Source organism: Paroedura picta, chromosome 5, assembly GCF_049243985.1.
Source record: "Paroedura picta isolate Pp20150507F chromosome 5, Ppicta_v3.0, whole genome shotgun sequence".
Lineage (NCBI taxonomy): Eukaryota > Metazoa > Chordata > Lepidosauria > Squamata > Gekkonidae > Paroedura > Paroedura picta.
The window spans coordinates 51586863-51607886 of record NC_135373.1 but is presented as its reverse complement, the minus strand read 5'-3'; the positions used below and the strand labels follow the sequence as shown (position 1 = coordinate 51607886).

Genomic DNA, 21024 nt, shown 5'->3' with positions numbered 1-21024 from the left:
ATCATCATCATCTTAACACAGCCCGCGGTGCCACGGGCGCCGCAGACTAAATAAAGCCGTAAGGGCTTAGTGGGAGGAGTTAGGGCGGGCTCTGTCCGGGATGAGGAAGGGTGCCGATTGGCCCCTTCCTCCAGACAGACCATCGGCCGGGCCAATCGGCAGGTGTGAAGCGCGATTCCCGCCCTGCCGACAAGGGAGCAACTGCGAGCCGCGCTCTGCGCGGCACGCACTTGCTCCCTTGCTGGCGGCCTGACGCGGCAAGAGGCGCAAAGCTGTTTTTTAATAGCCCACTTTTCACTACCTAAAGGAGTTTCAAAACAGATTACAAACACCTTTCCCTTTCTCTCCCCACAGCAAACGCCCTGCGAAGTAGGTGGAGCTGAGAAAGCTCTAGGTACTCCTTAATCAGTGGTGTCTTTACACATGTGCAGTTTTGGGAAATCCTAATGTAAACCATGTCAGATCAATCAAATCATATATATCAATAAATAATCAATACATGCTTTATTAAAGAATATCCTACCCTTCAGTGTTTGGCTAAGTCAGTCTTTCTCAACCTTTTGACTGTGGAGTAACCCTGAAATATTCTTCAAGCTCCAAGTAACCCAGGAAGTGATGCCAATTGGCCACACCTCCCTGTCACACTCCAAGTCACATGTTTACAGTGCAAATGGCATCATCACTAATAAAATAAAATGCTTGTTAAATAAGAAGTTTGCTTCATTTTTGTTTGTGGAGTACCTTGCTGAGCAAAACAAGGAACAGAAAAGGTGAAGGTAAAGCCACAGTGTGTAAATATAATCTCCAACAATAGTATTCAGAAAATCTATTAGCAAAATAAATATATACAGAGAGAACATTGTTCAGTAACAATGGGCAAGCCAGCTAAGTGTAAATCCTATTTCATCAGAAATTTCTCAACATAAAATGTGTAAATCAACTGAAAAAACAATATAAAGTTAATTTTGCTATTATATGATTTTTAAGAATTTTAAGAGGAAGCATTAATCTCAGCTGTCATGCAAAGCAGTAATTCTATTCAGGGAAATGATCTGTGTGATTTGACAATCACTTGTAATTTTGAGAGATCTGCAGGCACCACCAGGACGTTGGCACTCCTAGTAACACATGAGAATATATTTTCTCAGGATTGGCAATGGTTGCCAGGGCAAGGGGGAACCTTGGAAGAAAGGAATCCTTGTGCAGGCTGCGAATAGTCTGGTTCCAGGTTTAGTAGCTCTCAGCTAGGGATGCCAGCCTGCAGGTGGGACCTAGGGACCCCCTGGAATTACAGCTCATCTCTAGACTACAGAGATCAGTTTCTCTGTAGAAAACGGCTGCTTTGAAGGGTAGACTGTGGCATTGGACACAGTCCTTTCCTGCTTGAATATCTGAATCCCTTTGCTTACAACAGACTTCCTCCAGCCATCTTCTGCTGGTGGGGCTCTAAGAAGAAATGGGAAGAGATAATGAGGGGAGTGCAGCATATTCTGCTCTTCCCTCTCATTTCATTTCCATTGTGTGTGAATTCAATAAGGGCCATCACATACTAGACAGATGTACAGAAAGCCACTCTGTCCTCCTGACTCCTCCCTTGGTTAGTTAAAAAAAAATTAAATCCCACCCCCCCAACTGGAGTAACCTGGAGGGGTTCTGGAGGGGCCCTGGGTTACTAGTAACCCTGGTTGAGAATCACTGCGCTAAGTAGTTCTTAGTGATGCTAATGGCTACTGATAAGTTTGAATCAGCAGTCTTCTTGGGAAGAACCAACGCAAACTGGTTTGGCAGGCATTCATTTTAGTACCAGACAAACCAAGTAATTGGCTCCCATCTGATTGTGACATTCCCCAGCCGACTGCTTCATAATTCAACTACTGAATGTGTTCAATTTGTAGCACCTCAACCCTGAAACTAGGCTTCCGTGTTTGCAAATAAATGTGGTTAGGAGGGGGATTTTAAAATAACCGATGTTCACTTACAGCTTGCATGTTGAATATGGTCGTCTGTGAAATAATCATGGGCCAGTAGCGAGTATGCTTCTCAAGCTGATCTTTTGCTCGTTCCAAGGGAATCTCAACACTTCCATCGTTCTTATATCTGGGTTCTAGAAAAGGAGTTAGTCTGTTTTCCCTCATAAATTCACCAAAATCCTAATAACCAAATAAGATCATATTTTTAGTAATACTGCATGCAATTCAGCAAAAACAGATTTTCATAGTGTTTGCAGAGACCGCAAATCATACGGTAGAGGAGGTTAATTCCCACGTTAGGTTCTGAAACCTATTTTACTGAAACTGAATTTTTTTTTAAAAAATGGAACCATTGTATTTTCCCCATGAAGGGCTGTTTAATTTTCAAGAAGCAAATGTTTATAGCTTCAGTCTTAAAGTTTAATGTTTGATTCTAAGAACTTTCCATCCCACTGACTTCAATACGCACAATCAATTTTAACATTCAAGTTACAGTTATCAAGGACTCAACAAAATAAGTGTGCCTAATTACAAATTACCTCACTCAAATGAAGAAAGCTGCCATAAAAGTTAAAGCTATGCTGTTAAATCATCAAGGTCGGGAATTAATCAGCTTTGTTTTGCCTAACTTTTTTAATGTTGAAATTTTCCTGTGCATGTATCTGAGGGATTAACCCTGAATTTTTCTCATGAACCCGCTCTTCTGTAGCCATCATAAGCCTTTATTTGGCAAGTAATTCTTGGTGATACTTTTTGCAAAGTATCACCCTGAATACCACTAAGATATATTTGTTTACATTCATATTATTACTCCCCTTCTACCATTCCCTGTTCCTGCTTGTTTTCTTCCTACCCCTATGAAAAATGCCACCCAGAAACTTCCTTTTTAATTACTCCCTTTACAGAATGCTCTACTGTAAAGCCAAACGAAGCATATTTTGATAAGTTCAAAGTGACTGAATGCATATCATGGTGTTTTTTAAAAAAAATAACCTTAAGGATCTTACAGTAATTCTGTAGTCTGTGACTCTACCACCACAACCTTCACTAATTGAAGGAGGATCTTCCAGAGTGGATCTAGAGCTGCTTAACACATGCAGAAAAATCTCTCCTCCATGGCTACTAAGCATATGACTAATTACTTTAGAGCCAGACTTCCGTGGTTGTTCCAAAAGCACAGAGCGACCTATTGAAAGAGAAGTCATTTCATTAGTTACTCAGCATAACAATTCTGCATAGCAGCACTTATATCATCTCCCCGATACCTAGTTAATAATATAGAAAAATTAGATTAACTGAATTTAAAATATGAGACTACAAATGAAATCTTAAGAACACTTTCCTGGGAGAAAGACACATTGAATAGGATTCAAGGTAGACTGCATATGACGACACTGTACAATTATTTACTAATAAATGTTAGCAGCTCTTCTGCAGTCAGGCATTACAAAATAAAATGACAATATTCTAATATTAGCCACCCTTCTGCATCTAAAAGGCTGAGCATCAGCAGAATAGGTATAAGTATAAAAAATGCAAATGCAAATATTTATTATAATACATGTGCACATATTAAAAAATATATCAATGTATATCATGCTCTATTGCACAAATCTAAAACATTTTATCAAATGGATAAATGACGAAATAACCAAACGAGTTTCAACCTCTTTTGGGATCTTCTTCAGTGGTCTAATATTTAAACGCAATCACGTGGTATAATGGGGACTGTAAGGCGGTAAAAAAATATGAATGGAGAGGCTCCCACACTAATGAAAAGTATGCAAATGTATCTCTTGGAGCCCTTTAATTAAAATATTTATTCTTCAAAATGCCACCCTTGTAGAAGCCCTCTCTGTGCCTAAGTGTATTCTCACGTGTCTCATTTATCCATGTGTCAAAACATGTTGGATTTGTGCAACAGAGTATGATATACATTGATGTATTTAAGTTTTATATGTGCACATGTATTGTAATAAATATTTGCATTTTAATTTTTTATACCTATTTGTTGCTATTCAGCCTTTTAGGTTCCTAACTTGGGTTGGGTTATTTTGTTCCCTCTTTTGTTGTTTCACCCTTCTACATCTAACATGGTCTCAGGGCCTGGGCATCTGCTCCCCTGCTAGGAAGTTCATTACATTAAACCCCAGCCTTAGACACTGTAGATCCCCAGTTCAAACTCTGAAGTTCCTAATAGTTAGAAATCAATTACTTTTTTATTTAAAGTGTCGATCCCCAAATATATTTACCATTAAGAAGAAAGTTAGTAAGACAGGAGGAAGGTCGGCTGTTTACATCTACTGGAGATATCCTGTATGCACCTGTACAATAATGCAGCTCTGAAAAAAGAGAGGAGGAAATGGTTACAAGATAGAAATATCATCCTGGTTTCAATACACAAATAGTGTTAAACATTCTAAATAAAATAAATATTATATTCTGCATTCAAACAATGTATACGCTGAAGTTAACATGAGTTGGATGGAAAATATGCTTGAATTCTGCTGGGATTATACATACACCTCCCCCCCCAATCTCTTCAGTTTAACCACAGAGAGAATAAAACAGATTCCAATAGATTTGTACAGATTCTCTCCTATAATTCATATATTAATGTGGCATCGTGTTCACTTCCTTGTTCATGTTCTGTTTGGCATCATGAAAACATGCTCATTCTCCACTGAGCTCACATTAACTTGAATTATTTAAATGATAGTAATCATACATATTTTGCAAAACTCTTTGGAGACAACCTGATCCCAACACATGGAAGCCAAATCTTGTTTGTATTTTATAGTTCAAAGGGCAAAAATCCTCCAAAGGGCAAAAATCCTCAAAAAATCCTCCACAATACTCTCTAAATGGAGAGTGATAATGATATGGGTTTTGCATCTATATGCTTTTTATATCTCCAACACAACTAAAATGCAGAAAAAAGAGGTATAATTTTTTGGGGAAAAAACTGCTTAAGCAAAGATTTTAGTAGGAAATGTTTGAAAAATTTAGCCTTTATTAAATTCAGCCTTAAAATATGACAGCAGATTTAATCAGACTGTTAGGCCAGTACTGGCTTTTTTCTATCACCAATTTGCTTCAGAAAAGCTCAGGAGGAATCACCTTCGGATCTGCAGGAAGCATCCATTTGGAAATAACTGTGCCCCATCAAAGGAAGATATTTCGCTTGACATCTTACAATGTGTTGTGATTATCCACCCCCAGCAACTATTCTGTGGTTGGTTCACTCCCACAACAGCAGCCATTTTGTGGTGGTACCCACTACAATTCCCCAAAATTCCAAAGTAAGAAGTCCATGCACATTCTACAAGCCACTCAAAGTTATGGAGCAAACAGTCAGATAATTAGACTGGAAACAAATGCATGCTGCAGAATTCTCCTAGCAAGGTTCAGTAACCTGGGGTAAAAAACAGAGGGGAAAGAGGAAATTGCAGCTTCAAAACAGGTCCCTTACCAACACTGTTTGTTCTTGGTGTACACCATTTCAAAGTTACTGTCTCCTTATTTGTGCCTTCTTTGCTACTGCTTCCCATATGGCTGTCGCCTGCAACTCCAAGTTTACAAAAAGAAAAAGGAAAAAGCATGAAACAACCAAGAACACTACCACCAGTATTGTCAATTACAAGGTCGGTAATTTAAAAAGGTTATTTTAGGAACAAAAAACATTTTAGTAAATGCTGTCTCTAACCTAGCCAACAAAGTCCTATTTGGCATCTTCAGGTTTTTCATACATTTGATAGCAATTGGTCACTGCTCTTCAAATATGCTCTTTCCAGATCCTAGTCATTTCAATAACTCTCTCATGCTGAAATAAACAGTTTCCCTCAATATTCCAAACCTGGTCATATTAAAAATCCTGGAAAATCTTCTGTACCATAATTTTTGAACACGCAACAAATTGCCACTCATCCTTCACTCCTTTTCCAATGGATGTTTTTTACATTTGAATTTACAAAGGACATCCCAGTAGACTACTGGTCTACTACTGGTCCACTACCAAAAAAAAATTCTCCAACAGAACTGACTTTTTAGCTGCAGTTATCATTAAGCTACTTCTTTATCAATATCACTGTCCTTAGAATCATCCTAACACAATGAAATAATGTATCAGGGATTATTGTTTACTAAATTTCTTTAGTACCAGATTATTAAGGACACCAAGAACGGAAGATCTGCAGCAGTTTCAGTTCTCTAAAGTGTTTCATGTAAACTACATTAACAATGCAATCTGGGGGACTTCGATTGGGAGTGCTCAGGGAACCGACTAGTCACTATGCTGTCATATTTCAAGATGCTGGGGTAAATATCCCAAAGTAGCTCTGCCATTCCTGGCCACCATTCAAGTCCTGTACTGGTATGGTAGTGGGTACGGCAGAAGTTAGTAGGCTCCCTAAACTGTTTCAGCCTGGAAATGCCGCCCTCAGCACTGGAAAGTTATACTGGAAAAAATACAATGCAGCCCATAGGCAGTCATGCAAATCCAAAACTCAAGTGCTGCCTCCTCATGGTACAGCCCCACCCAAATGCCCAGAGGAGCATAGGATGCCACTTACAGGGTCAATCAATCCTTCCCCTGCTGCAACTGAACCCCAGCGCCCAACCGCTACCTCACTCTACAAACACCCAGCCCAGAATAACCCATAACACATTAAGTAGGGCGTGCTGTATGATAATGTATCGCAGAGTTCCTGATGTGAGGAATTAGAGGGAATGGCCACTGATTACTTAGTGAGAAGGGTCCTTCACTTCTGAGAACAGGAGCTCATCTGTGCTGGGTGATTTCTACCAATTACTAGGGAGACTGGAACAAATCTCCTTCCCCTTCCTGCTTCCTTAGCAGGGATTGCCCCTCTTCCAGTTTTGGAACTCCTAAAGACATAAATTAACTAATAAACTGTAATGAACTAACTCTCTTTAAGTTATGCAACAAGGAACTTAACCAGAGGAGAAATAAGAACCAGAAAAGGAAGGTTTTATCATTTATAGGCAGAAAACAAAACTCTGCTAGTAAGGTCCCTGTATCTACTAAGGTGACTATGTGCTTTGAACTAGTAGCATGTTAATGCCCATGATGACAATGAATGGGCATTGGTTTTTTGTACCCCGCTTCTTGCTACCTGAATGAGTCTCAAAGTGGCTTACAATCACCCATGCTTCCTCTCCCCACAACAGAAATTCTGTGAGGTAGGTGAGGCTGAGAGAGTACTGAAAACTGTGACTAGCCATTGGTCACCCAGCTGGGTGCATGTGGAGGAGAGGGGAATCACACCCAGCTCTCAAAATTAGAGATTAGTTGACCCAAATGTCATTGTACGGAGCCAAACATCCCCCAGTGAGAATTATACACCTTTAAGACTGACAATGAAGTAACTGAAATGGTTAAAGATTCTCTAGTCCTTAGCTCAATCATCAACCAAAAGAGAAATGACACCGAAGAAATCAGAAGGAGATTGAAACTGGGAAGGCTAGCCATGAAGGAGCTAGAAGAGATCCTTTAGACCAGCGGTCCGCAACCTTCTGGCTGCCGCGGACCGCTGCTCCGGAGTAGGGGGAGAGGGCGGCCTGGAGGCCCACGCGCGGCAGCCCCAGCACAAACACTCGTGCGTGGACTGCTGCGCAAACGCGCGTGCACAGCACTCCGCGCACGAGCATTTGCGTCGCCGCCATGACGGCGGCCGCGGCTCCCCCTCCCGGCCCCTCTGGGCCGCCAGCAAATCGGCCGCCAAAGCAGCCGATTAGCTTGCGGCTTGGCAAGCTTCTCTTCCCCCACCTCCCGAAACAAGAAGCTCGCCGGGCCGCAAGCTAATCGGCCTTCGCGGCTCGACACCGGGCCACCACCCGCAGGTTGGGGACCACTGCTTTAGACCAGGGGTAGTTTGCTGGCAGGGGCTCCTGGGAATTGAACATCTGGAGGACCACAGGCTGACTACCCCTGCTTTAGACTGAGCAAGGAAGTGTTGGCAGCCAAGGACAAAATATTTGATACCATGATATTCCCCATTATTATGTATGGGCGTGAAAGCTGGAGAATGAAGAAAACTGACAGGAAAAAAGTTTCTTTGAACTGGAGTGCTGGAGAAGAGTTTCACAGATACTGTGGACTGCCAAAAACACAAATAAATGGATTCTGATCAAAACAAGCCCAAATCTCCCAAGAAACTAAAACTGAGGTATCGGTTGCATCATGAGAAGATAAAAGTCAATAAAAAACATTTTCTGATTACACTTTGGAAAGAGCTTTACTTTTCTGTCTTACCACTTTTTATGAAGTCTACATGTGCTTCCTTGTGATGAAGCAGTTCCACATCATAATTAGCAGATGTATTGGCATGTTGTTCTTCCTTTTAAAGAAAAAGTGAAACATATAAGCAAACTTTTATAAAACAAGCTTAGACCAATTAACAGAAAATGATACATTAAGCATTTCAATAATCAAGCTGAAGAGAAAAAAGTGCTCAAAGATCAGACAACATCAATAGGTTAGAATACTGAGGAAACTTGTTTGCTTACTGACCTACTTAAAGATGCAGTAGCATATACTCATGTGCAGCATGATCCTATGCATCATGACTTAGAATTAAGTCTTACTGAGATCAATAGGACTTATAGTGTTAAGTGTAGGTTGGCTTCAAGCCGTATACACATCTATAAAGAGAGCTTCATAAAAAATCTCATCTTGCCTTTTTGCATTTCTATATGCAAGAATAGAACCAGCATCTACTACCATTCAGTGACAAATTATCCATTAGAGAAGCTCTGCCATTCCCTAAGCAAAAAATGTTAATTAGGACTACAACACCACCAGTAGTCAGTATGGCCATTTTTTCCCAATTTTTGGCTCTTCAGGTTAACAAGAAATACCACACATAATTTTATCTGGCTGCCACAGCCGAAGACTAGCAGCTACTGTGGTTCAAACTGCATGTATAAGGGTAAAAGCAAAAGTAAACGGCATCTTTAAATAGCTGCGGCATACTAGCAAACACCATGTATGGCAAGCAGCAAAAAATTCACTTTCAGGACATTTGTTTTCAAAGAATAATGCATAGGGAGCCAAACATACACACTGCAACTAGAAAGAACAATGGCAAGAAGAAAGAGCATACCAGCAACACTCAGGTCACTAAGTTGCAAACAAGATATTTGCAGACCTAAGGAATTATATGCACTGGCTCATTCAAAATTACACTGACATTATCATAGCACGTTAAATCACAAAAGATAAACTGCTTCCTTAACCTACACAATCCAGGCTACCAATGCTTAGCAAAGGATACTGGCCATTAACATTATTGCAATTTTCCTTTTGTGCATTCTTCTTCTTACAATAGGGAACAAAGATGCTCTTCTTTCATTTTAATGTTTAACCACTGAAGCTTAAGAATAATGATGTCTGATTTCTCTGCTAGCCATCAGAGTGCCACAGAAGACCAATAATGAAGAGAAAAAGCCACTAAGAATTGGTGAAGAGAAAGAAAATGTGTGAATATATATAGAGAGAGGGGGGGGGGGGTTAAAGCCACATCTTTGTATTTCTCAAGAGAACTGCATTCCTCTTCCTAAATCCCTTGAAGAAATCAATTTTACCTCTTCCTTGCTCACTGGTTCCTACTTGTTACAAACACCTTTTATGTTGGGAGAGCATGGGAATGACAGAGGATGATAGGTTCACTATGCCACTAAAATACACAAGGGGACAGAAATTTCTAACACAAGTATAAAAGCAAAAGAATCACAGTCAAAATAATTTGAATAAACTAGGTTATATTTACTCAAAACAAGGAAAACAAATACAGCTTTCATAATTGACTCCAAATTGCTGGAAAGCCAATATGGCTATTTGTTCTGTGATCCTTTTTAATCTTTCATAAGATTTACTAACCTGGTCACAGACACTGAATGTGGGCTAATAAAAACAGAAAAGAAAAATGATACGGGGAGGGGGAAAATGCAAGAACATCCATTAAAGTAAAAATTAAAACAAATCAAGTAATTTAAAAGAAACAGTGTAAGTACATCAACACCAAGCTGTTGATGCAACCTTACCTTCATAGGGATGTTAGTAATGGTGGTTGAAGCCAGATCAAAATGCTGTTGTACTAAAAGATTTAGCCTAGTGGCCAGATGCCGTCCAGCTCGAACACTGTGTACTTCGCTGGTTAAAACAGGTGAGAGCTTAGAGGGCAAAGAAACACACACACAAAAGCAGACTATTCAGTAATAGCAATCATGGTATAACAGCAAGACTACCTAGTCATCCTTGAAAGCATTATTGTCAAGGTACTAATTGTGGACAATATTTCTTTCCTACAACATCCCCTATGCAATCATTTCTCCTTCCAGTATATATATATCCAGAGAATTACTTATTCTATACTGTGGGTCTCAATCAATAATTGTAACAACCAAATGCTTTAATCCAAGCTTTCTCAACCAGGGTTCTGTGATTATATATATTTTTTAATTTGCTAAACATTTTTGGGGTTATATGACCATATATGGTCATTTCAACCTACACACCCCTCCCAAAATGGTCAATGATGGGACTGGAGGGGTAGGAAGGGGAGGGGCCCCAGGTGCACATATACACAGCTATACTTCCCAACCATATTCCACATGATCATGCCACTTCTGGGGTTTCTTGAAGTCTGAAGGATGTTTTATGAGTTTCCCAATAGTAAAAAAATTGAGAAAGGCTACTTTAACCTAAGGAAGTTCTCCAATGGCATAAATTCATCAATCTGTTCTGTCAATGGTAGTTTTCATCCAGTACATATTAATTCAATATCATACTATAGATTCTGTCCCACAAGACTTTGTCCAATGGCAACTTCAGCTCTCATAGCAGACTCTCCCCTTTTTTGTACATCAGGAGAAAAATTGGTTAGATCTAACCAAATATCTCATAATACTGGAGGTAATTCTCTCTTCCATTATAACAACAGAACTTCCTCACTATACAATTCTCTAGCTCTCAGGTATGTGGTATAAGTATTCTGGCCACAATATCCTGGCCAAAACATCAGGCTACTCAAAAACTTAACAACCTCACCTCTTTTTTAAGACATTCTGAAACAAGATTATCTTCACCAACAGGAAAAGTATGAATTAAGACGAGCTCACATTTCTGGATCTGCATAAGGCTAAAAAGAATTTTAAAAACAGTTACAAAGTCAGATATTGAGCAAAAAATATCCAACAAAAATTATAAAATAAATTATCTTTATATTATTTCCTAAGTGTGCAGATTGTGGCAATTCATCACCCCCGCCCCCAATAAAAAATTCCCCTTTTTCTTTCTAGCTGTTAGCGCCAGATGCTGGTCAGTGTCCTGGAGCCTTTCCAAGCCCACCACGTTATCATCAACACTTGGTAGTCTTTTCAGGCTGGCCATGTCCGCAATGGATCATGAGAGGGGTAGATTGATGGGGAAGGGGTAAATAGGCAAAAGAAATGGGAGTAGACTGACAGATAAGGGAAGGAAGAGTGGTGGAGATGCAACGAGGGAGGAACAAGACAGATGCAGATAGCTTGATAGATAAGGAGAGGGGTATATCGATGGAGAAGGATGAGGGGTAAAAGAAATTGGGGTAGGCTGACAGATAAGGGGAGGAAAGGATTGATGCAGAAGGGGGCCTGAAAAAGAGGAGGAAGATTGTTAGGGAAAGGGGAAGCAAGTGGGGTTTTTTGCGAGTTTCTTGCAGGTCTCCAATTGTATAATACTACATTATATAGTAAAATGCTTTGTTAGAGTTCGACAGAAGTATCAACTGCATTTTACAGCAAAAATTTTACTCAAAACATTAACACTACAACTCTATGCAGGATGACTGATTTCTATAGACTTAAACTGGAGCAACTCTGCATAGAATTACATTGCAAGATTATAAAAGTTTAAAATTAAGGAATGAGTTCAGTTGCAAGATCAAGGCTATGAAAACGAGATATGATCTTCAAGGCCTCCTTCCCTCCGTGTGGGATTTTGTCCTGTATACCCTTTTTGACAGCAAAACTGGACCAAGCAGTCCTCTACAAAACTGGTTTCCAGGTAAACTATGTTTTCCAACCAAGTAGTAGTGCAGGAAGTAACCCAAGGACATGAATCAAAAGCTCATGAGAGTTAGAAAAGGGTCTGGGAGGCCTAGGTTCAAAACTCTATTCTGTCATGGAAATTTGCTAAGTAATTATGTGCCATAGAAACTTGCTAGGTCACTTTGAGTCAATCACACATACACAGCCTAACCTACTTCACACAACTGTAGTGAAGATAAAATGAAGGAGAGGAGATGTCCCTGATCTCCTTAGAGGAAGCGCAAAATAAAAGTGTAATAAATAAGGGAATAAATATGGCTAGATGAAAAAGTCTGAAATTACCACAAGCCCATCTTTGACTCTCTCCTATCAAGCATTAACAACACAAGAGTATCAGTTACCTAATTCTGAACCTTGCCCCAGTGTACAGATCCAAAAATCTGCGTAATGTGGCTAGGTTAATTCTCCTCCATGATGAACTTAAAAAATGCCAACTAAGATTATGAGGCTGCTGAGCAATATTGAGACATTTAAAACAAATATTAGTAAGGGGTGGCTATGAGGAAGAGAAAACGGGCAGAAAGGGAGGTATCAATGGCAACACGAGTCATGGGGAGGAAGCGGTAGCATTGGTAATGATGGAAGGACTGGGGTGCAGGAAGAAGCTACAACAGGACTGAGAGCTGAAAAAGGGCTGAGGCTACAACAGTAAGGAAGGAAAAAGCTACAACAGGACTGAGAGCTGAAATTTTGTATTTCATAAAAATTACACATTCATAAAGAATAGTCACAAGTGCCACTGAGGCACACACTTACTGATCTGAATTAGCTGCTAGCTTGTTATGTTCATGAATTGTTTCCTGGACACATTCCTCAAGCATTCGTACATGGCTATCACTGGAACAGGAAAAAAAAACTCATATAAAAAAGTATTTTTCTAATATTAAGATTCTTATACTCCAACTTTCCCACTATCTATGGTAACACAAAGACATGAAAAGGACCACACAGAAGCATGAAACCAAGTCCTTGATTCAGCTGTGGCTCAAAATAAGGACTGATTACTTAGGAAACAGCTTGCAGTCTATAATCCTTGTCATATTCCATAACTGTCAAGCTGCAAAATGATATGGAAGGAAACTGCATTTTCCTGTCCTATGGGGACAGCTGTAGGAAGAGCATATTCATTTGCAAAGGGCACTGAAGATATACTGTCTGCCACTCTCCTAACTTACCTGCACCTTACTCACCTTGGGAGACATGCAACAAAACATGAATGCCTACACTCCGCATAAGTGCCAGTAATGTTCCCCTACTCCATAAAAGCCTACAGGAAAAGGTTTTACTCAGTTATAACATCAGTACATTAGTAATTCTGGTGCACCAAATACCTTTTTGCGTTAGTAATACAGATTATTCGTCCTCTGTTTCCAACACGGTCAGCATTCTCCATTAACATAGTTCTAGCCTCATGTTGGTATTCAGTAATTTTGCAGAGAGCTTGTACTGCTGCACCTAAGCCATGAAGTATACTGCAGCATTCAGGGTCTGCCCGAGGATTGGGAGGTCCAACAGCTGCTAAAGCTGCCATTAACTGGTGACAAAATGAAGATGCCTTATTAAGTCACTTGCTTGGTTCTCGCTATTTATTAGAGAAACAAATTTCTTAGAGAAATGATTCCACATACATTAAGCAATGGCAGGGAAGAATAAAACTCCAAGACTTCTGGTTATAACCATGTGGCTTTAACATGTATTAACATGCTAAATACAAAATATTTCATGGAGGCACATAAAACGTTCCCATTTCAGTCAGTGTGGCGCAGCAGTTAGATCAGAAATCCCCAATCTTCTGTGAACCTGTGAGCAACTTTGGAATTCTAACACAAGGTGGTGGGTACAAACACAAAATGGCCACTGTGGGAGCCGGAGCCACCTACAAAATAGCCACTGTAGGAGGCAGACCCTCACCATCACAGGAAGCCCAAGTATAGAGAATATATGATATATAATTTTAAAAAATACATAGTGAAAGAGGAGCATAAGAGAGAATAAAGCTATCATTGTGGTGGCAGCTGTAGCTGAAACAAATTTACTTTAACCAACACAGCTGATCAATACCCAATGGCCCGGCAGAAGTCCTGCTGGTCAAGAGCCCTAGTTGGCCCCATCCACTTTCTAAAAAGATATGGCAAACACCAGAAAAGGTGTTGGTACACACCATGGCACCCATGGGCACAATTATGGAGACCCATGAGTTAGAGTGTTGGACTAGAATCTCAGAGACCCAGGCTTGAAGACCCCATATGGCCATGGAGATATGCCAGGTGATGTTGGGCCACTCCCCCACTTTCAGCTTGACCTACCCTCACAGCACTGTTACAACGATAAAACAGAGGAGAAGAGAACAGTGTAAGCCACTTTGGGTGTTCATGGGGGAGAAATGCAGGGTATCAGTGAACTAAATTAGTTGCAGTTGTGTTCCGGATCTGGTTCAAGGTTTTCATTTTGACCTTTGAGGCCATATGCGGTCTGGCCCCCACATATCTGAGGGACTGCCTGTCGCCCTATGCCCCCTGCAGTGGTTAGATTTAAATTTAGACGGAGAGGCTCATCAGCCCTGTCGCTCCCTGAGAGGCAGGAAGAGGACTGGAACAGGGTATCTTCCAATGCGCAGGACAGGAAGTGAAATTTAAGTCCTGCCTCCCTGTTAAAAGTGGCGGGAAAATACCCACCGAGACGTCCTCCTGGATTTCAAGGGAGAACTGAGCTCTTCCACCAGGTCTATGGTTGAGGCTCTTGGCCAGGAAGATCAGGGCCCCTCCCATAGAAGCGGCGGTGGCAAATTCCATCTGTGCCCTCTCCCCCCCCCCCCAACCCCCGATACTGGGTTATGTTAGTTGGGTGAGTTTTTACCGCTGTATCTTTAGGGGTTTTATATTTGTAAATTGTTTTATGTTTTTATGTCTGTTCTAATGTGATTTTAATGGGTTTTGTCAGAAGATTGTAAGCTGCCACTAGCCTTTGGGGAATGACGAGCTATAAATTGAATGAATGAATAAATAAATAAATAAAATATTCTGACATCATCATCATCATCAAATGAGCTTATAACCTCAAACTCAAAGTGGTTTACAAAATGTGAAAAATTCAAACAGCACAGATCTCTAATAAAAGTAACTATGCATATAGGTTAGGACTGAAGCACTGGAAAACAATGCAAGCAAATAATAAGTACACAGCTACCTAAGTAATAGCAATGGAAGTCATGTCTAGACATGAGCTGTGGCGGAGGGGGGGGGGGGAGAAAAATTCATTGGGAAAAATACTTTTTTACAAGGCATTTTTTCACAAAAACCCTGGAAAGTTGGGTCAGTATTGAAAAACAATTACTATGAAATCATATATTCTAATAGCGAAGTCTGCAAATCTTTGGATATTTAAATCTGGTGAACGGAGCTGTGAAAAAGCAAGAGAAATCTTTTTACAACTCCGGAAAAGGTCCAGGTTTGCAGATAATTGTGAAAAGTAAAAAAAAAGGGGGGGAAAGGGGGGGGAGTTGAAAAATTCAAGTGAGAAAAGGATGCCTGTAGTTTTAAAAACCTGATTCCCTCTGTGGCTGTCACTAGGCAACAACAGTATTCTAGGCTGGGGGTTTCTAAGTAAACAGACAGGGGGAGCAGGGTCCTTTCCATGTATATTTTGGTCTTTGAGGGAGGATTTATTTGGGGCACCATACTGTTAAGTCGACTTTCTGTCAACATTAAAAAAAAACAGTTTTTTCCACTGTAGTACAAGTATTAGACAGCGGTATACATTAAATATTATTAAAATAAAATATACCTCCTGCAAATTTTGATCTTCTTGGTTCCAAGAGTTTAAAACTTGAGGTACGGAATCGCTTACAATGAAGTTTACCTGAAAGTTTACAATAGATAGTTTAAGGAACATTTAACATTTAAAAAAAAAACTCTTGATATAGTAACAGCAGGTATAGATTTTCATGAGGTTATGAAAATGCAACTGTGAAGGAGGCTGTCCTGAGAAGCGAAACAGCCACTTGAAAATCTTTATAAGCCCTTTCAAAACTAACCAAAAAAGAACTTCAATATTTCACCTTTCTGAAATTTTTGAATTTTTTTTTCATCACTTTACCATTTAGCTTTTTATTTCCTAACTCAGCATTTAATTATATTTTCCCCATTTTTAATTTATTTAATTTGATTTCATGCTGCCTTGGGATTTCTCTTTCTTGTAAAATTTGTAAAACAGAAACGCTCTTTCTGTTTCTTTCTAAATTCCATTTCCCTTTGGGGGATTGTTTTAATTTCAACATCTCAAATTCTTTCTCTAACATGGACTCTTTAATTTACCACTTTATTTCCCAAATCTCTACTTGATCTGGCACATAAAGGCAAAGTGAATTTGGGGCATAATTTTGTCACACTGCTAGATGCAAATTAGATCTTCTTCTGTCAACTACGTGCCATACAAGTATATGAGAATCTGAGCCACTCCTTCAGGTAGCATGCTATTGACTCAGAATAGATAAAATATATGCATACAAGTGGCAAACGTAACAGGATGCAGCCCATTAATAAACGTAACAGGATGCAGTGGTAATTGTACTTGTATGCATTAAATCCCCTCCAGGTTTATGGCTACAGGCAGTCAAGAAAAAATTATCCTAGTTTAGAACATATTATCCACTTAGGAGAAGCACAGTAACAAGACTGCTGTTCAGTGTCAGATTATTAATACATCAAGGTCAGAATTGTCTACTCAGACTGGCAGTAGCTCCCCAGGGTCTCAGGTGTAAGTCTTTTACATCATGTGTTACCTGGAGATGATCCTTTTAAATTTAACCAGGGACCTTCTGCATAGAAAGCAGATTTTTTACTACTGAAGAAAGGCATCTCCCCAGTGATTTCAAAAGACTTAAAATGAACTAACTCTGCTAAGATTGGACTGTTAATTGCATATTAGCAGCTTTTGAAAGTTGTAAAGGCAAACTTGGATCACACTGCTTGGTGTAGTGGTTAGGAGTGCAGACTTCTAATGTGGCGAGTCAGGTTGGATTCTGCACTCCCCCACATGCAACCAGCTGGGTGACCTTGGGCTTGCCACAGCACTGATAAAGCTGTTCTGAGCGAGCAGTAATATCAGGACTCTCTCAGCCTCACCTACCTGACAGGGTGTCTGTTGTGGGGAGAGGAAAGCGAAGGCGAATGTAAGCCACTTTGAGACACCTTTGGGGAGAGAAGTGCCATATAAGAACCAATTCTTCTTCTTCTTAATTAATGGTGGTACCTTTCCCTTACTCAAGAAGCTCAGCTGCTACTAAAAGAATCCTCTTGCAGATGTTATCTTCCAATGCAAATATATGGGATCAAATCCAATTTTTTTCTTTTAAAAAGTACTTTTCTAGACAAACTATTACAAAATATCAAAGCCTGCCATATATTTCTGCTCAATCAAGTTTGAGAAAGACAAAGTAGTACATGATACTACTTATGCAGAGTAACTCTCAGTTCTTCATTGTGAGGCCCTATGGCCTCATTGTCCACCTTACCACCACCGTATCCCATACCATTCGAGACTCTGTCCATGTGGTTCTGGCTGCCCTGACTCTGTCTCACACATTTTGTTAGATTAACCCTTATGTGAGCAGTGTCGGGATGACAGCTTTGTTGCTTTGCTGGGAAACAAGCCTTCTGTAAGTAAATCTATGACCTTGCAATTTCTGCTCTCTGACAAAGACCCAGAGGTAACCATTTTAGTTGCCAGAGTTTTAACTAAGATGCTTTTATAATATGCTACCTACCTTGTATTTTATCTTTTATAGTTTATTTATCACTTTAAGATCTGTTTGGTTATGTAACCCCATGGCCTATTTTATTATTTTGTTGAAATTTTAAACCCTATTTTTATATGTCTTATACATATTCTATGCTAATAAAAGGTTACTGACTGACTGACTGTCCACCTTACCTATATCTCCTGCTGAACCGACTTATATCTCCTGCTGAATAGACTAAAAGAAGATAAAACAACAGACAAGACTGTGGCTACAGACTGGAGAATACACATTCCCCATAACAACAAAATATAATTAACAGTGACTTACTAGTTTTTTAAAAGGAAATATATCATACATTATTCTACAATATTCCATGGATGACTCCACTGAACAGGTCCATAGTGATCTTGATATTGGTGCAAGCGGTATGATTCCTTGTGTCCGATTCTTGATTAACATGTCAAATTCAACATGCTGCTTGCAAGATTCTGCCATATAAGGGCAGTGATCCACCACAAACACAGTTTTGTGAGACTCTGAAAAAAGTTTCATTTTCTTTCTAAAATAAATAAATGCCAGAATTAGGAAGCTACTATGCAAATTAAAAATTGAACACTACTAACTGAACACTGCTAACTAAATTAAATAATAAGCATGCAATTTTCCATGGTGATGCCATACTTAAGATTTACATAACTGCGAGTATCCCAAGATTTAAAGCATTTTCATTGGTGTAAGGCAGATGTACAAACCACTAAAAGAAACTACAAACAGTATGTAATATTTTAAGTTTTCAAAGTATCAAATGTATAATTAGCTCACTGTATTTGTTTTTGCAGTATCCTCCAAGATGGCTTACAAATGCATTTCACTACAATAATCCAAATTCCAGTGAGTTACAAACAAAACCACTTAAACAAACCAAAACAGAAACAAGAGAGCAAACACAGTGAATCCCATCTCGGTGATCAGATTTAAAATGCCAAATGCTCTGGAATTAAAAAAAGAAAAGGCATGGCTTGTCATCCCAAAATCTCTAAACAATAAACAAGGAATGAGGTTCAATTTGTGGTCCATGGCATGTGCAGTTCATGGACCAATCATGAACCTTCATGAATTTTGACACTAGACAAACTGGTTTGGTTTATAGATTCAAGTGGGTAACTGTGTTGGTCTGAAGGAGCAGAACAAATTTAGAGTCCAGTGACACCTTTAAGGCCAAGAAAGTTATTCATGGTATGAGCTTTCGTGTGCAGGCACACTTCCTCAGATATCATGAAATGGAAGTAAGCAGTTCATACCTACAGGGACAGTGAGAGTGAATTAACATTCCACACAATGAAAATAGTTGACAGATTCCAGAGACAGGATAAAACAGCAATTTAGATTGTAGACATATTGAACCCAGGATGTTTGCCATGCAATTCAATCTCAAGTGAATACAAACACTCACTCTTTGCCTATAAATGTGAACTGCTTACTTCCATTCCATGACATTGTATCTGAGGAAGTGTGCGTGCACACGAAAGCTCATACATATATCTTGAATAAAACTTTATTGGCCTTAAAGATGCCACTGGACCCTAAATTTGGTTTGGTTCATGGCATGGTAGAACACCTCCAACACCGCCCCCAGCATGCTAAAGACATTACATTTGCAGATTTTCAGCTGACTCTCTTCTACCTGCCCTCCAAATATGATGAAGATTGGATTTACAGAGTCCAAGTTACCCCCCACAAAAGAACTGTTCTTCTTACATCCTGCTTTTCACTACCTAAGGAAATCCCAAAGCAGCTTAAAAACACCTTCCCCTTCCTCTCCCCACAACAGACACCTTGTGAGGTAGGTGGTGCTGAGGCAGCTCTGACAGAACTGCTCTGCAAGTACAGCTCTAAGAGAATTGCAACTAGCCCGAGGACATCCAGTTGGCTGCATACAGAGGAGTGGAGAATCAAATCCAATTCTCCAGATCAGAATCCACTGTTCTTAACCACTACACCACACTGGCTCTCAAAGGTGACCCCATTATTTATTGTTTCTAATGGGCGGGTGGAGGAAAGCAAAAATTCAAGGGCAATAAAAGCCCAGCAGAACAGAATTAAAGTCCAGATAATCTCTTCAGTAGAAACTGTAAGGGGTAATAGCAGCAGAAGCAGTGCAATATTTCCAGCAATGCCAGTGTCACCATGACACTGCAAACCTAACAGGACTAAGGTCAAACCAGGAAACTAGTTTTTGGGGGAAATTCAGCCACAGGTTCAAAAGTATATAGAATGGACCCCACAAAAGCTATACACAACAAACACACAGGGAACCTCACCCTGCCGTCTGCTCCTCTACACGTTTGGGGAAGATTAAAGGTAAAGGTATCCCCTGTGCAAGGACCGGGTCATGTCTGACCCTTGGGGTGACGCCCTCTAGCGTTTTTATGGCAGACTCAATACGGGGTGGTTTGCCAGTGCCTTCCCCAGTCATTACTGTTTACCCCCCAGCAAGCTGGGTACTCATTTTACCGACCTCGGAAGGATGGAAGGCTGAGTCAACCTTGAGCCGGCTGCTGGGATCGAACTCCCAGCCTCATGGGCAGACAGCTTCAGACAGCATATCGCTGCCTTACCACTCTGCGCCACAAGAGGCTCATTTGGGGAAGATTAGGGATGCTCAAAAAATGCCTCCCTAGTGGTCTCCCTGGAAAAAAAAACCTCTACAGTTTCAGGTATGGATGAATGGCTCTGGAACAAGACAGTGACATTAAACTTCTCCTGAGCAGATCCCACCTGCAGCTAGACAGCAGAAGCAAGGCAAGCATCCCGCTAATGCTCACAGCCCCCCCCCCCAAATCTCCAAAGGCAGGTTCTCAAGGTAAGAAAAGTAAATATGACAAGAGATTTCCGACAGCAGCTCCCCCAAAGTTACCTTACAACTATAGTTTGGTAAGCACCCCAGCCCCACCATAGTTTTCCATTTTAAGTGATGCAATGACAAGCAGACATGATGAGAATTCTAACAGGGCCTCTACAGTTCCCCCATGAACTTGCCTCACCAGGCAAGCAAGCAAAGGAAACAAACACCTGTCAGGTTGACTGGGCCACCCACAATTCACCAAAGGAAGGACAGAAAGGGAGATATGACAAGTCTTCTAAAGAGGCTCCACAAAGTTACCCCATGATACCTTGGCAGCCCCACCAAACAGCAAAGGAAGA

At 40.2% G+C, this 21024-nt stretch overlaps 1 protein-coding gene across 7 annotated transcripts in view; it reads right to left on the bottom strand.

Moving 5' to 3' along the window:
• INTS13 (integrator complex subunit 13) overlaps positions 1 to 21024 on the bottom strand; it is a 37703-nt gene that overhangs the window by 12974 nt on the left and 3705 nt on the right. For 5 of the 7 annotated variants that reach the window (XM_077337903.1, XM_077337907.1, XM_077337908.1 and 2 more), the window contains exons 2-12: positions 18148 to 18379; positions 15864 to 15938; positions 13412 to 13614; positions 12837 to 12917; positions 11041 to 11131; positions 10035 to 10163; positions 8247 to 8329; positions 5443 to 5543; positions 4223 to 4312; positions 2978 to 3156; positions 1980 to 2150 (exon numbers count right to left, since the gene is read on the bottom strand). In XM_077337903.1, the coding sequence (XP_077194018.1) occupies positions 1980 to 2150; positions 2978 to 3156; positions 4223 to 4312; positions 5443 to 5543; positions 8247 to 8329; positions 10035 to 10163; positions 11041 to 11131; positions 12837 to 12917; positions 13412 to 13614; positions 15864 to 15938; positions 18148 to 18379 (1435 nt within the window). Of the gene's footprint in view, positions 1 to 1979; positions 2151 to 2977; positions 3157 to 4222; positions 4313 to 5442; positions 5544 to 8244; positions 8330 to 10034; positions 10164 to 11040; positions 11132 to 12836; positions 12918 to 13411; positions 13615 to 15863; positions 15939 to 18147; positions 18380 to 21024 lie in introns of all 7 variants that reach the window. The other 2 variants (XM_077337904.1, XM_077337905.1) reach the window with 2 other exon arrangements.